At 31.8% G+C, this 16,951-nt stretch overlaps 2 protein-coding genes across 2 annotated transcripts in view; both read left to right on the top strand.

Annotated features, from left to right (window-relative positions):
- Positions 1–15,354, top strand: part of LOC126693482 (cystathionine beta-lyase, chloroplastic-like) — a 37,099-nt gene extending 21,745 nt beyond the window's left edge. The window contains exon 14 of the mRNA XM_050389472.1: positions 15,094–15,354. The gene's annotated coding sequence lies outside the window, so the exon portion shown is untranslated. The remainder of the gene's footprint in view (positions 1–15,093) is intronic.
- Positions 1,310–15,227, top strand: LOC126693483 (cystathionine beta-lyase, chloroplastic-like). The gene is made up of 13 exons (XM_050389473.1): positions 1,310–1,448; positions 1,803–1,920; positions 2,044–2,156; positions 7,108–7,178; positions 7,297–7,388; positions 7,689–7,776; positions 7,854–7,965; positions 11,535–11,631; positions 11,729–11,810; positions 13,407–13,524; positions 13,811–13,918; positions 14,007–14,109; positions 14,918–15,227. Exons 2-13 carry the CDS (start codon positions 1,872–1,874, stop codon positions 15,091–15,093), a joined length of 1,209 nt encoding a protein of 402 aa, XP_050245430.1. The 5' UTR covers positions 1,310–1,448; positions 1,803–1,871; the 3' UTR covers positions 15,094–15,227.
- Positions 15,355–16,951: the final 1,597 nt, after the last annotated feature.

Raw genomic sequence — 16,951 nt, 5'->3', positions numbered from 1 at the left:
CTTGGTTCTCTTGCAGTTGCAGTATTGGAAAAAGAAGGAAGAAGGAAAAAAGAAAAGAAAAGAATTTTTAGTTTTAACGCCGTTTTTTTGGGAGGTTAAATTAGACAGATGTCAAAATTTTAAGTAGAGAACTTAAAGTACTGTACCTAAGTTTTGTTCTTTATGATAAATATAAAAAACTATGAAAAACATTTATTATTTTATCATTTTCTTATATAAAATGTTTTTAAAAATAGCTTCTAAACCAATGTTCTTAGGGCATTGGTTAATCTTCCCTTTTAAAAAAAAAATAAAAAATAACAGTGATGTTTTACTAGTAAGTAATAATAAAGTCATTAAGGAGGGAGTTTCACACATATGGTTTGAAACACAAGTATAAATGCTTGTGGGGTGTGGGGGGTAAGAGTTGGGGTTCAAGTCTTCAACAGGGAGTTTCACACACATATATACTTAAATTAGATTAGAGTAAAAATTCTATTTTGTATAAAAAAAAAGTAATAAAGTCATCCATGCGGGTACTCATTCTTAATTTTGGAGGTCCAAATGTCCAACTGCTCGGAACAGTATTTTCATTTACATTTAATTTGTAGGTGGATCTAAAAAAAGAAAACATTTAATTTGTAGGTGACCTGTGACCATCATTCATTTACTTGTACCTATTTACCATAATTACAGCCCACTCAAAAAGGACGAGCTGTTAATGTGGTGAATTTCAGATTGTACAAGGGATGAGGCTGAGAAGAGAGTTGATCTGCCCAAAGGCCCCAAGCCATGTGATCCGCACAGTATGCATTTTGTATTGAAAATGACAATATTTGGCACTTTCATTGTCTTGATTTTTAAAGAAGAATCCTTTCCAAGTTAGTGTTTTTAAGAGCACTATAAATGAAATAATTACAAATCTCATCTGTAAATTGTTTTATGCACATACACACCCACAAATATTGTCACAGGCACTGTTTTACAATGATCATATGCAGGATCCACTTGAATAATGTCAAGAAATTAAATAAATTATAAAAGTTCTGGGTTCAATATGTAACTCTACAAAACTATAAGATTTAATTTGAAATCTCCAATAAGTTATAAGGTTTTTAATTTATAACTTCTAAACTTATAGGGTTTAAGTTCAAACCTTCATGAACTATATATAGGGTTTAAAAGTGTAATATTTTTCAAAATAATAATTTTCATGGTCCCATCCAACACCTTATCCAGGCCAATTATTATCCATTATTTAGAGCTAACTATTAAACATAATAATCACATGCATGGTAAGATATGCATGTGTCCACTTAGTCGAATATATCTAATGCACTAACTGCACCTGCTGATAAAATCCACTTGTTGAAATTATATTATATATATGTGGTGCTTTACCATCAAACGTAAGACTTGAGAAAGAACTCTCGATTTCCTTCTTCCAGCATCTGCCAATAATCTGAAAGGCAAGCAAGTGACCAATTCTCTATTCTTACAGTATTTTATCATTTGGCTGCATGATAGACTCAAAACTATATGGCTGCATGCATGGAACCCATTTCTCAAATTGATTCATGAATGAACAGTTAACAATATCGAAGCCTTGTCTTGCTTGGTCTAATTTTTTAAGAAATTTGCTTGAGCGGCTGCAAGTGGAGAATACTTTGTATTTTTATTTTAAGCGGGTGTGTGTGTGTGTTTTTGTTGAAAAAACTACACAATAGAGAAAATGTCTTAAAAGTTGTTGTTGCTGTTTTCTTTTCAAGTTGTTTTCCTTGATATTGTGGGCCATTAACCAGAGTTTTGATTGTTGTGTTTAGGGGTTAACGGCTAGGAACTTCTGAATAAGTTTTGGATTCATTAAGTTGAATTGCTAGCTTGACAGAGAAATGGGCAGCAACTCCGATTTGGTTGATGGTGTTGAAGAGTGCTTAAATAGTATGTGTGGTTGTCACATTGATGATATCAAGATATACATATGGTTTTGGTTTCGTTGATTCTATAGGAATATTTGGTTTTTCATCAATTTTGTGGTTGGTAACTGTCGGGTTTTGGTTGCAGAAATGGAAGTAAAGGACCCAAGTATTTCAACTATGGTAGTACATTTTGAGAACGAGTTTGATCCTTACAACGCAACAAGTACACCACTTTACCAAACGGCTACCTTTAAGCAGGTAATACGACATCTCAGTTCAGAAGTGATGTTTTTGTCTGTAGGACTGTACTATAATATTAGATCAAGTCACATACTTTAATAACTTTTTTATTGAATGCATTTTTATACAAATCCATTGTTAGAGCATCCACATCAGTCTGTAGATAATCTTATAAAATACAAAAAACAGTTCTTTTTACACATTCTGACCCAGAAATGCTTCACATCAGTACTTCTAAAATTGTGTAAAAATGTGTATATCTCTACACGAGTTACAGTATCCATGTAAATATACACGGTTACTGTAGCTCGTCCATTTATTATTTTATTAATTTCCCATTCGCTCCCTTTTTTCTCTCTCTTCTCCGTGCTCAACAAACTCAGTAACTTCCCCTCTCCTCATCTTCTTCTTTTTCTTCAGATGCACACAAACACACCCACACACAAACACATCTACACAGAAAAATCAACACAGAGATACACTTGCTAAAAAAAAAAAAAAAAAGATACACAAACACACCCACACATAAACAAACCCAAACGGACAAACAACAAAGAGACAGATCGGTGCTTATCAGAACGATCGGAGCTCGTGGGTATGGGTCTTGCCTGATCGGAGCTAGGGAGATTGGTGCTTGTGGATCAGAGCTAGGGAGATCTGAGCTGTGGATCGGTGCTTGTGATCGGAGTTGTGGATCGGTGCAGCTGTGGATCGGAGCTGTGGATCGGTGTAGCTGTGGATCGGGGCTGTGATGGGAGTTGTGGATCGGTGCTTGTGATCAGAGCTGTGATCGGAGTTGTGGATCGGTGCTGTGGATCGGTGCTTGTGACCGAGATGATGTGGATCGGTGCTTGTGACCGAGAGGGAGAGAGATGGGTATAGAGAGATAGACCGAGAGGGAGAGAGTGGGTATAGAGAGATAGAAGAGAGAGAGAGCAACAAATCAGAAAAAATGGAGAGAGAGAGAGAGAGAGAGAGAGAGAGAGAGAGAGAGAGAGAGCGGGTATAAAAATGGGTATACGGGTTAGTTGAGAGAAATAATAAAATAATTGAGAAAATTGATTATTTAAATAAAAGAGGTGATAGAATAGATGAACTGATGTGGGTGTTTTGTAAAAGTAATGGTGTAAAATAGAAAAAGTAGGTTTTTTGTGTAAAATAGACGGAATCTTTTAGAAGAGCTGATGTGAATGCTCTAATTGCATTCTCTCCCTTGTGTGTGTGTTTGTTTCTCTAAAAAAGTTAATAATATCTCTTTATATGTACCCTACATGCACACACAATTGCAAGAAGATCAAAAAACAATAATTATTTCAACTATAAAATGTGCAAATCTCAAGTTTTTTGAACTTCAAAATTATATACAAAATATAAGTTTATAAATAAAATAAATAAAATAAATAAATTATATTTGATTGATATGAAATTTGATGTTTATGTTAAGAATATAGAGAACATATAATTTAATTGTGGAATTTTTAAACCATTACTCATATAAAAAGTTATTGAGTGGTAAAATATTAAGCTGCAGTTTCACAAAATAGAAAATGATTCTAAGCCCCCTTTACACACACTTGTATGTATATGTAGACATGTGTTGGCTTGAAAAGTATAAGAAACGTTATCGATTCAATTTCTTTTTTGGCTTGTTAATGACATAGATTTTAATTAAAGATTTTTCTTATAAGTTATACTAGTCTGTAACTTATGCATGTATGAGAAAGTTTAACATAATAGAAAATTTTCCTCTCTATCATTTTTGTGTCTAAATAAAAAATAAAAAATTATGGTAGTCATTATTACTTTTTTTTAAAAAGCACTTATACTTATGAAGTGACCATCGCACTAAAAGTGCACGCGCGGTGATATTATTACTTATTAATAGGCATGTATTATGATTGTATTTGTGTATGGGACTATATATTCTATAATTTTAAGAAAATATGATATGCCAAGGTTCTAACGCATGTTTGGTCGGAGTCCCTTACCAAACAAGCCCTTAGGGTTAGGTGTTCAAAATGTGAAGCCGCCCTTGCTCTTTCTAATTCCTCTGCTTAACTATGTTTTTGAAGGCCATTGCCCATTGGGTTATGAACAATAAAATTTGCAAACCCATTTCAAGGGTCCAGTCACAAACACATTTTGGGTGAAATGTTAGGTCCTGAGCAGTTGGATTTTTGGAGTTTGAAGTTGACCCAGATCATTCTGGATCTGGGTAAGGGAGCTTTTTGAATATGAAGCTTACCCAGATCAGTTTATTCTCCAAAAAACTTAAGAAAGGGTATTAGGATCTTCTAGAGTTTTTAACTCTACATTGAGTTTTAAAATCTTATGCATTTATTTTAAAATGAATGGATTTGCTCCTAAAAGATTTGATCTTATGACTTTCATTTTATGATGATTATCTTTTACTAATTAAAATACTAATGACTTTCTTTTAAGAACAAAGTTTGGAGAGAAACTCTTCAAACTTCTTATATATCTCTTTTTTGGGTGTGAATTTTGAAAATTTAACCGTTGAATTTTATGTTCTTTATGTTATTAACATGCACATCAAATTTTGTTCAAATCAGATGTTATTTACTATTTGATCAATAAACTTATTTTTTATACACAATTTTAAATCACAAAAACTTGAAATTTTAACATTTGTTTGATCACATAGCAATTGATCTTTGATCTTCTTAAAATTTTGCAAACATAAAGGATATAATAAGAATATGTAATCCAAAAATTAGATTTTTAAAGTTCACATTCAATATAAAGATATATAAGGAGTTTGTAGGATTTCTCTCCAAACTAGTTTGGAGAGAAACTTTGTTCTTCTTTTAATTTTTATTCGTGTGTGTAGGTGGGATTTGATCTTAGAGCATTAGCATTGGGGGTAGTGAAACACCCAAATTTAGCATCAAAGCATTAAAAGTGGGCATTACCCGGAATTGTAGTTGTAAAAAATTTTACAATCAAGCTACATTACCATCCTATATCTAAGATGGTACTGTAGCAAGATTGTATAATAATTTTTTTTTTCCCCTTGGACATATATGAGTGTGAGCATTCACATTGACTCTTGTAAATGCTATATGTTGGTAATATTTAGCATCAGAGCTCCAAAACCCCCCATTACCCGGTCTTGCAAAGTCTGGTAATTGCAAAAAAAATTGTAATTGTGCTATAGTGCTATCCTATTTTTATGATGGCACTATAACAACTTGTAAAAGGTTTATATTGTATTTTAGGGTGGTGGGTGGGTATTTTTAATTATTTTTTATGGAGAGAGAGAGAGATGGAGAAATTAATATTTTAATGAATAGATGAGATAAATAAAAGTTGGGATGTTGGGTGTATTATAAAATAATATGGTATAATTGATAAAATGCATTTAAGATGGTAAAATAGAATAGTTCCAAGAAAGTGGATGTGAATGCTCGAGAAGAGAGATGTTTTATATTATTTTATTGTATAATTTATATTATTTTAATGTGTTGTATGTTGAAATAAAAGTTAGAATGTTGAGTGTATAACATTTATATTGGGTCTTGTAAATGCCATTTGTTGGTAATATTTAGCATCAGAGCCCTAAAACTCCCCATTATCCGGTCTTGCAAAGTCTTGCAATTGCAAAAAAATTTGCAATTGTGCTACAGTGCCATCCTATTTTTATGATGGCACTGTAGCAACTTGTAAAATGTTTATATTGTATTTTATGGTGGTGGGTGGGTATTTTTAATTATTTTTTATGAAGAAGAAGAGAGAGAGAAAGAGTTGGTGAAGTTCATATTTTAATGAATAGATGAGATAAATAAAAGTTGGGATGTTGAGTGTGTTATAAAATGGTATGTTATAATTGATAAAGTAACTTTTAAGATGGTAAAATAGAATAGTTCCAAGAAAGTGGATGTGAATGCTAAGTATGGTATAATAGATAAAATAGTTTTTAAGATGGTAAAATGAAATTTTTTTAGAAGTCCGGATGCTAATGCTCTAGAAAAGGTTAGTTGAGTTAATTGAGACATTAAGAATTGATATAAACTGATTTGTATGTCAGCCTAATATTTCTTGGGGAATAGATAACATTTAACCTGGATTAATATGGGCTTGGGGTTATTATGAAGGACAATGAATGTTTCTAATATGAGCACTATTCAAGCCGTTGCATTTTTTTTTTTTTTTGGTAGTTGTTAGGGAAAATGAGTGCTTTATTGAAGGGTTGGAACTTTGAAGGAATCAAAAGGTAGCTGGTATGTATTTCAATTAGTTAAAGAGGAAACTGTTGATTTCATTAAGTGGATTAACTAATTACCTTGCATTTGCAACCTCTCTAATCTGTGATGGGTGTATTTATTGTCCATTTTGATTCTTGGAGGAGGTCTTTTTTTCTTCTCATGTAGTTTCTTTTCTTCTTTTAGTTAGAGCTTCTTTGTTAAGAGGGGGGAAGGAAAGGTTGATGTATATAAGGTTCTAAAAAGTAGGAATTGGACATAAGCTTCTTTGTCATCACCTTTTAATTTTAGAAAATTAAGGATTTTATTAATTGGACATAATTCAATTTTTGTTTAACTTTTCTTTTTCTTTTTCCAAATTTTATAGATCTCTTTTTCCCTCCCTTTATACTAGAGAGTAGAGAGTTGGAAGTTAAAATCACTAAAACATCTGTTTACTTTTGTCAGATGGACTGAACAAAGACTGGTGTGATAATCACCAAGTTCACTAGTGTTGGCAGGCAGTAACCACAGCCACAACACACTCACACACACACACACAAGCACACAAGGATTGTACCTGTAAAAGGGTATTAAGCATAAATTTTGATTTTGAATTTAATTGGACTCTGGATGTCTCTACTCTATATGTCACATAAGAAGTGTGACTTTAAAAAAAAAAAAAAAAAATTTAAATAACTTGTTCTCCCTATATTCTAAATTTATTGTTCCGACTTAAACTGTGTCTTTAACACTCTGTCATGCAGCCTTGTGCAATGGGAAATGGCCCTTATGATTATACAAGAAGGGAAAATCCTACGCGGGATACTCTAGAACAGTGAGTCTTTTTGCTTGTTTTGCATGTGCTGATGCAGTTAAATCAGTTTTTTCTCAATTTATTTTGTTCTTTTTCTGTTTTATTTTTGATAATCCTTAAACTCACTCTGCCTTCTCAGCCTCCTAGCCAAGCTTGATAAAGCAGATAGAGCATTTTGCTTCACTAGTGGAACAGCTGCTTTGGTTGCTGTTTCTCATCTTATTGGACCTGGTGCTTCTCTATATCCTTAATTTCTAGTATTTAAGTTTCATGTAGTTATCATATGCATTTATTGGATTGTCAAAGGAATATGCAGTCATTTAAGCTGGATTGGAGTCCATTGGGGTTGTAAAACCCTTATTGCATGCAGATTTTTTTTTATTGTTTGTGAGACTCTTTTATGCATTAACTCAATAAAAAAAAAGAAAAAAAGAAAACTCTTGATTTGAATTTTCTGTCGGTTGCTGATTGCAAATTGTTGAAGTTATCTAAAAATGTCCACTTTATTAATTGCTAAAAGTGCCATTTTAGGTCTGGAAATTGTTGCCGGAAATGACCTGTATGGAGGTTCTTATCAGTTGCTGACAAAAGTATTTCCAGAAAGAGGAATAGTGGTGACGTTAGTATTACCTTCTCTTTCCTTCATATTAATAAACTCCAATCGGTATTTAACATTATAATGCTTACAATGTGCAGGAAAGTGAATACAAGTGATTTGGAAGAAGTTGCGTCTGCCATCCGATCCCAGACAAAGCTTGTGTGGCTGGAGAGTCCAACCAACCCTCTACAGAAAATATCTGATATTAGGGTATGATCTCTTGGTTCTAAAATTAAGAAATTAGGTTATTTACTACTATTTTTGGTAATTTATTTATGAGACAAGATCATAAGCAATGAAGAGAATTATATTATATGGCTATTAATCTGCCAAGATTCTATGTATAATAGCTTATATCTCATGTTGGAGTAAGTCCTTTTCTGGTAATGCTGCTTGAGAAGGTGGTCAAGGCACTGAGGGACATTGTCATGGGTAGATATTGTCTTTGGATGGGGCCTTTGTTACAAATTTGATGCCGCTTGACTGGTCGTGAATCTTTTGATAACACTAGTATGCTGGTTCCTCCATTCTATTTTTTTTTTTTTTTCCTTTTAATTGTTTACCAAGTTGGTTTTGTAAATCAATTACATCATCCATATATTATTACTATGCTTCAGTGGAGTCATAACAGCATCCACACCATTATTATTATTATTTTTTCCAATTTTCTTATAATTGTTTTTAACATTTATTTTTTATAATATTTACACTTCTCCAACTTTTCTTTCTTCTTTATCTTTTCATCTCCCCACGACTTCTCCAACTTTTCTCCCTTCCTTATCTTTTCATCTTCCCACTATCATCTAAATTAATATCATTCTTCCTTTTTCCCTTCATCTTCTTTTATTTTTGTTTTTTTTTATTCACACTCTTTTACTATAAATTTGTTGTTATCTCTTCCATTCTAAGCATAGTTTTCCTTTGCAACAAAAATTTTCTCTCTCTCTCTCTCTCTCTCTCTCTCTCTCAAATTTTTGGTGGATTTTTATTTTTATTTTTATTTTTCTTACATATCTGCTTTAGGTTGATAATTTTTTGTATTTTTTAAAACTCTACTTTGGGTTAATGCAATTTAGTTTTGTTTTAATTTTTTTTTTTTTGGGTTCTCTTTGATTGTTAAATGTTATCCTATTACGTTATAAATAATTAAATATAGCATATAAAAATATAGTATTATTCTATTACATAACATGATTTGGATAATTTAGTATTTATGGTAAATTGATATTTCTTCTATTACATAACATGATTTTTTATAGTGCTCAGTTTAGATGTCAAACTATGAGACTTTATCAATTTTTGTTTATTCTTTAATCCCTTGTGATGGACAAAGTACTCTTAAAAGCTGTATTAGAAGTACACTATAATGCCATTTATTTAGAGAAAAACAAATGTTAACCAAACGAAAATAATCGAATGGGTGACGAATTTTAGCTTTTGCAATTTTATTTTAATTATTATTATTATATAACAATGCATGTATAGAAATTTAATTCTTAGATTTTGCTAATAATTGTTTAATTGATAATATGTTTAGGGTGGATGAAATTACAACAAATTGTTTTCGTAATTGTTCCTATTAATCATTGTTAAGTTTTATTAATTTTCTTAGTTACATTTTTCGGTGTTTTAGATTGTAGGCAAAAAAAAAAAAAAAAAGGTTTGAGAAAGTTTTTTAAAACTAAAAGAATAATTTCCAAATTTTATATTCTTTTTAATGACTCACAAAATGTTATAAATAACTTTTATTAAAAAATGAATATTTTCATTAACTTGCCTTTTGCATTTTTGAGAAAAATTGTATTGTTTTTCATTTTGGTACGACAAAATTTATATTTATGATTTATGATGGTTCTTATATTACATTTATAATTGTTCCTATAATAAATAAAAATATGATTACGAAATACATTACTCTTTATTAAATTAGTTTAAATTGTAAAAAAAAATAATAATAAAACCACTATAAAATAATTATCATGCGCAATGCGCGGATTCATGGCTAGTTTAATATTAACTTCAAAAACAAAAACTTATATGTCATATAAGCAGCAAGCTTGTTTGAAGCCCCTATCAAACCCCAGCATATTTTGATTCAGAAGTATGTATTTTGAATTTTAGACCCATATGATATGAGGCTTAAGTTCTCCGCTTATTTGCATTTTTGAGAGCAAAATATAAAAACTGCACTCCAACTGAGCCAACAAAACCTTTTAAACTCAATGAGTTGAACTCTTTGTTCTGAGTAATATTAGAAAAAATTAACAGAAATTCAATGAGCTATTTTATTTTCCTGTCCTCCATTTTCCTAGCAAATAAACATAGCTTAGCAGTCACATTCATACTGTTGATCAAAAGCTACTTGTAGTCATTATGTGGTGACTTTTCTTATTGATCATTTCATTTTAATGATAAATGTTTTGCATTCAAAAGCTCATAAAACTGGAATATCAGTTGTGAATTTAGTAGTTTACTTCATGATTTTGCTCTATCTTCTAATTGACTAACCCTGACTGTTTGAAGTGCCAATAACATCACTAATGCCTGTTAGAGCATTCTCATCAAGGATCTCAAAAAATTTAATATTTAGCATCTCAAAAATTTACTTTATTTATTTTAACAACTCACTTTACAATACATTCAACATCAAATGTTTTATATTTTTTACCACTTAATTAATTAAAGATAGTGAAAGAGAGAAGAAAATATAGTGAGACAGAGTCCGGTGAGAAGAAAAAAGGAATAGTGAGAGATAGAAAAGATATTTTAATAAAAATATTATTATATTTATAAGATTTGAGCTATAGTGGATTGTCATAGATAACAGTCCACTGTAGCTCAGATGCTAAAAATTTTAACACTAACACTTGTCATAGTGTGCTTATTTGGAACGAGATGCTAAAAAATAGCATTTCTAATTTTTGAGGGCTTTGATGTGGATGCTTTTAGGAATTTCAAGTTTGATGATTGGATTGTGTCTTCATCATTTGACAGATGTGGAAATGGCTGAGGGAAATCAAGGCGTGGGTTCCTAAATGATTTTAATTATAAGAATAAATATATATAATGTGTGAAATATTTTAATGGCCAAGGACAATACATCAGTGATACTTTTTTCTTTTTCTCTATAAATTTGCCTTTTATTAGTTTATGTTCATTTTTTAATACAAAAAAGGTTTAAAATATAAAGTACCTTACTATGAGACCAAGTTTTCCCTCAAAATTATTTATGGCAAATGTTAATAAGCACCGTGCAGTGATTGTTAATGTTAGACTAATGTGGGCCACACTTAATAAAAAATTTGAACAAATAAAAGAAAAAGTCATAATATTAGCCCCACAACCTATATTAATATCTTTTTTTTTTTGGTCTATAAAGCTAACCCCACATTTTATAAAGCTGCAAAAAAATGACAAAAAACTGCTGAATGGTCATTAGATTTTATTAATGTTTACTATACTAGGCTCTGGTATTGCATTTGACATTGAACATTGTTGCTGATAATGTGAAGAAATGTGCCTGTAATTATTAAATAGCGAGATAATCTGTTACAAGTTACAACACCTCTTTTTTTGGTGACCGTAAAAAGTGTCAATCTTTGTCCCTGATTGGTATGATTGGATTTCCTCGTGTTTATGTGGTAAGAACTTTCAGTATCGTATTATCTGTTAGGGTTTTTTTTTTTTTTTTTTTTTGGTGTGTGTGTGTGGATAAAAATCATATTGGATGGCTCTAGTTTCTAATGGAAAAAATTCTTTTTGTGTTGATCCCATTTCAGAAAATAGCAGAGATGGCTCATGCACATGGTGCTCTTCTGTTGGTGGATAATAGTATAATGTCCCCTGTATTGTCACAACCGTTGACACTTGGAGCAGGTTATGAACATTCTGCTTGAGATGTAAAGTTGGGTTTTACCAATTCTGAAATTCTGCCTTAAAATCTTGTGTTTTAACCGTTCCTTCTCTCTTTTAGACATTGTTATGCACTCAGCTACAAAATTTATTGCTGGACATAGTGATGTCCTGGCGGGCGTGCTTGCTGTAAGAGGGGAAAGGTAATACCTCTTTCTTTTTTTCCTTGAAAATACCTCTTGCTCATTGCTTTCAGATTCCACATATAGCATACATCTTTGTAATTTGTTTCGACTGTACTATTTTAACTTTCATTTTATTTCTCCTTCTCCAAAAAAAGAAACCATGTAGTCTTTGGAAAATTATGAACCCAATTGGAAGTTATTGATAACCTTGTTGCTGACCAAAATGGCATGTTTTCATGTATTGAAAGGATTGAAAACCCTGAAAAGATAGTTTGGTTGTTCAAGCCAGTAGAAGGTCTTCAAGATGGTGGTTTGATGCAAGTTCCACCTGGTCAGCAAGTACTCAACTCCATGATAAAAAATAGCTTAAGAATTCTTTGCTTTTTTTTTATTTTTTATTTTTTTTTATAAAACTTTTAATTTTGAGTTTTCTATGAATAATATTGTCTATCATGGCTTTTTCTTGTTCCTCTGGTTGGAGTTATTGTGTCTAAATCTATGGCTGTCGCATAATTCTTGTTTAATTAGTCCTTGAGACTTAAGTTTGGGATAAAATTAAAATAGTGGCTATACATTGATTGATAACTTATTTCTTTTTCTTGTAATTGTTTTCCTCAAAATTTTTTGGTTGACATTTTACCCTGCCTTGGTTGTTAGTGTAAGTTATCAATTGCCTATATGTGGTCCTATTTATGCATGTTCATATGTGTGTGTATTGATGATTTAAATGGCAACGAGTTTGAGGTCTATATTTTTTAATAAATTCTGATTTAGAATATAATCTCAACTTAAACATGTCTTTTCTCATTCGTAAGTGCATCGAAATGGACCGCAATAAACTGAAGTGGATCGAAATGAATCGAAGTGGACCGAATGGATTGAAGTGGACTGAAGTGGACCTAAGTGGACCGAATGGACTACATTGGACCAAAAGGACCAACATGGACCTAATTGGAACAAATGGACTGAAGTGGATGGAAATGGACTGGACCAAGTGGACTGGGATGGACCGAAGTGGACCAGAATAGATTGAATGGATCAAAGTGGACTGAAATGGATCAAACTTGGTCGAATGAACTGAAGTGAACCGAAATTGACCAAAATGCTATGTTGATGTGGCTTAACAAGAGTGTAACAATAATTAATACTAACACTTCAACTTTTAAATATTATATATAGAAATTTGGCAAAGTACAAACTGTCATGTAATATGTGGGGATTAGACTTTTTAATTTACAAGCAAATTGGGGTTTAGTGGTAAAATATACGCTTTTCTCCCAGCAGGGCTTGATCCCAATTGCATTTCTTATTATAGTATTACACACCTAGAATTATTAACAATCATTCTGCTTGCTACTTATGTTGTTAGGAACCATGTTTTGTATGTAAGCAAACTTGCGTCCTAGAGGCAAAATTATCTCATGCAACAGGTGTATACTACACTACTCTCACATGTATGTGGGATTCACACATGTGCACCCCATATGCATATGAGAGTAATGTTGCATCTATCCATTACACAAGATACTACCTTGTTCTAGAGAGGCTGTGCACCTTAGGTTCATGTTATTGCGTTTCTTTATATAACCTCACCACTGTTCTCATATTATCCAGCTTGGCAAAAGATTTGTATTTCCTACAAAATGCAGAAGGCTCTGGTTTAGCTCCATTTGACTGTTGGATCTGTTTACGAGGAATTAAGACAATGGCCTTACGAGTTGAGAAGCAGCAGGTGTTATTTCAAACCTTCTTTCAGAGCCTAGAATTAGTAAATTTTATCTTATAGATGGCAATATAGATAGCTTTGTTGAGACTTTGATTATAAAGAGTAGACAGGGGTCCTACTGACTCCTTTGCTTCTTGACCATGATATGATGTTTAATCTGGAATCATTCTCGAAAAGCATATAATATATTTCAATTCTGTTTTGTTATTTCTTCTGCCTCTTGTTCTATTACAATGATTAAATATGCTTGTGGATTCTCCTATTGAAAACGGATGTTTCAAATCTTTGGCAGGAGAATGCCCGGAAGATTGCTGAGTTTCTTGTGTCCCATCCACGAGTGCAGAAAGTTAACTATGCTGGTCTTCCTGATCATCCTGGCCATGACTTACATTATTCTCAGGTACTGTCACAGGATAGTTTTCTGAGATTGATACTGCAATGGTAATACCCACCACTTCTACAAATATTTATCGGTTTAACTCTTGCAGGCAAAAGGAGCGGGGTCTTTGCTTAGCTTTTTGACGGGCTCAATGGCACTCGCAAAGCATGTTGTGGAGACTACCAAGTACTTCAGCATAACTGTTAGTTTTGGTAATTTTCTCCTACCTAAAGTTCATGCAATTTTTTTGTAAAATCTCAGTGATGACTTTGTCCAAGTTATCACATGGCTAAGAAAATTGACACAAAAATGTTCTATCCATCTTGATTATTATATTATGCAAGAACCCATATTTGTCTACCCCTATCGATTTTTTGGGAAAATAACCATGCAGGCTCCAATTTGAAATCTACCCATGTACCCTCTCTCTCAACTGTTGCTTGGTGTAGAGTCTTATGTGCTTTGCATTGCACTTGTCTTATGTCTAGTATGTTCTCTTTCATGAGACAGTCATATTACAAAAGTTCATTAACATGTATCTCCTTTTAAATTTGAAATTTTGTTGCATACTGTTATCTGTAGCAGTGAAAAACTTAATAAATTCAAAGCCAAGGAGTTTGTCGATGCCTCACTGTGAATTAAAAAAAAAAATATCATTTGCTTCTTCGCCTTTCTAGTTGAACACTAATTTTTTTTTTTTTTTATCTTGAAGTTTACAGCTAAAAGAGTAGTAGATGATTCCCTATAAAACTGAATTAAAAAGCCAATTTATGCACATTTTGATGCGTAGTAGTGTTGTATCATGTTGTGTAAATTCTGATATGATCAAATTATGATTTACATCCTTTCTAAGATCTCTGGTAGTGAATCTTTTGTGTCAACCTTCTCTTTGGTGGAAATCAATTTTAAATTAGTATTTTTGATAAGACTAATGTTGTTTGACAAGTCATGAAGTCTGGTATAGATTTTCAGAAAATTTCTTAGTTTTTGTAATTGTTTTTATCTTTTTATCATTCATAGGGAGTGTGAAGTCCCTCATAAGCATGCCCTGCTTTATGTCACATGCAAGCATACCAGCCGCATTGCGCGAGGCCAGAGGTTTAACTGAAGATCTTGTTCGTATATCAGTGGGGATTGAGGATGTGAATGATCTAATTGCTGATTTAGACAATGCTCTCAGAACTGGGCCTCTATAGGTGCTTTTAGATTTCCAACCTTAAGCACTTGATTGGGATAATGACCTGAATCTGTTTCAAATTGTTGACACACAATGATACAAATAAAATGATTCGTGCTTAATATTTATGTAGTATTAGATTTGGGTGCAGCATTATTCTGAGGTGCTTTCAATGTATACGGATTTGAGAGAGACATCCATTTTTGCCAAATCAGCCCTTTTGTTTGTAAAGGCTGTAAATGGGCATTTTTATATGTTGGTCATAGCAATCTTTGAAGTAGACTACAACTAGCCGATGTCCGATGTGCATACTACAGGCTCAGGCTCAGGCTCATGAAGAAATATTTTGTAAAAAATTATCTTTATGCCACATATATAATGCTTACTATGCATAACGATATTTGAGGAATTAGCTTCAATTATATTAGTCTCTTAGCACACGCAGTGTGTGCTCAGAGCTTTTCTATTTATTTATTTTTTTAAAGGACAAAACTTTTCATTCATCATAATTCTTGATTGATGCAATTTTCTTAACTCAATTGGTATTTTTAAATGAAACATCTGGCGTTCTAATCCCCTCCCCGTTGTAACTATCAAATTATATATATATATATACATATAAGTCATTAGTTTGTGTGATTGGTCTATTTATTATTTTTTATGTTAGGTTGCATCACAAATCAATGAGTAACAAAGCATAAATGTAATCAGATAAACACAAAAATATCAAATATCAAATTGGGGCGAATGGGAATTTTCACATTTAAAAAAAGGCCTATTGACATTTAATCTATCATTTCAACCGGTAAAGAAACCAAAAAGTGGGCCAGTTAACACAGATTGATTATTGATTAAAATAATAATTATTCCTGAAACTATTTATCCAAACTATTTCAATTTTTCCATGTATTTTTCATGATTCTCAAGAACCATGAATAGCATAAAATAAAAATAAAAAGTGAATATGAAATTATGAAGAAAAATGGTAAAGCAATGAGGTGAGCAATTGAGCGAAAGTGAAATGATAGGATAAAAAATGAAATGTAAAAAGTGGAGGGAAAATGACCATACCTTTATCCAGCGCGTGTTTGAATCAAATTTTCCTTTGGATTTTTTTTCTACTTCAAATTATAGATCCAATAAGAAATAAACTTGTATTCTAGAACCCGAAACTACGGAAAAACAAAAGGGTAAAGGAAGGAGACAAAACAAACGTGAAGGCATACTAATCCCATTGTATAATATTCCAATTTTTTTTTTAGAATCAAATATTATTCCAAAATCAGAATAGCTAAGCACATAACCAAAAAACAAAAAGGTATAATATGCTCATTATTTTTTTCTAATAAAAAATCAAATACTTATGCACTTTCAAAAGGTAAATATAAATGAAAATTTGGGCTGATAAGAGACATCTAATCAAGTAAAAAACCATTATCAATCAACATGAAAAATATAGAAAAACCCACCTAGCGTCAAGATCATAGGCACAAAATGAAGGAATTGGAGATATAGTGCAATGAAGAGGGAAAATATTGTGAGTTGGGTGTGGTAGTTTTCTTATTTTAAAAATAATCATATCTTATCCAATTGTGATTATAATAGTTTAAATGTGAAGGTTTTTGAAAGAACGTGGAATTTTCTTTTAAAATAAAGCTTTAAACGTGATTTTAACTTTTGAATTTGGCATGAGAAAAAAAAAAAAAAAAAAAGGAGGGATGGAGATTAGTGATAATTGTTAAATAGATGAGAAATTGAATTAAAACTCAAATATATGAGAAGTTTTAAACGGTTTTAATTTTTGAAGTAAATATCCCAAAATTTTAGTTGTGATAAACTTAAAGAGATTTGAATTTTTGTAGTGGGAGAGTAGAAGT

Source organism: Quercus robur, chromosome 7 (assembly GCF_932294415.1).
Source record: "Quercus robur chromosome 7, dhQueRobu3.1, whole genome shotgun sequence".
Classification (NCBI taxonomy): Eukaryota; Viridiplantae; Streptophyta; class Magnoliopsida; order Fagales; family Fagaceae; genus Quercus; species Quercus robur.
The sequence above is the reverse complement of the archived record's forward strand: the minus strand, read 5'-3'. Positions and strand labels throughout refer to the sequence as shown.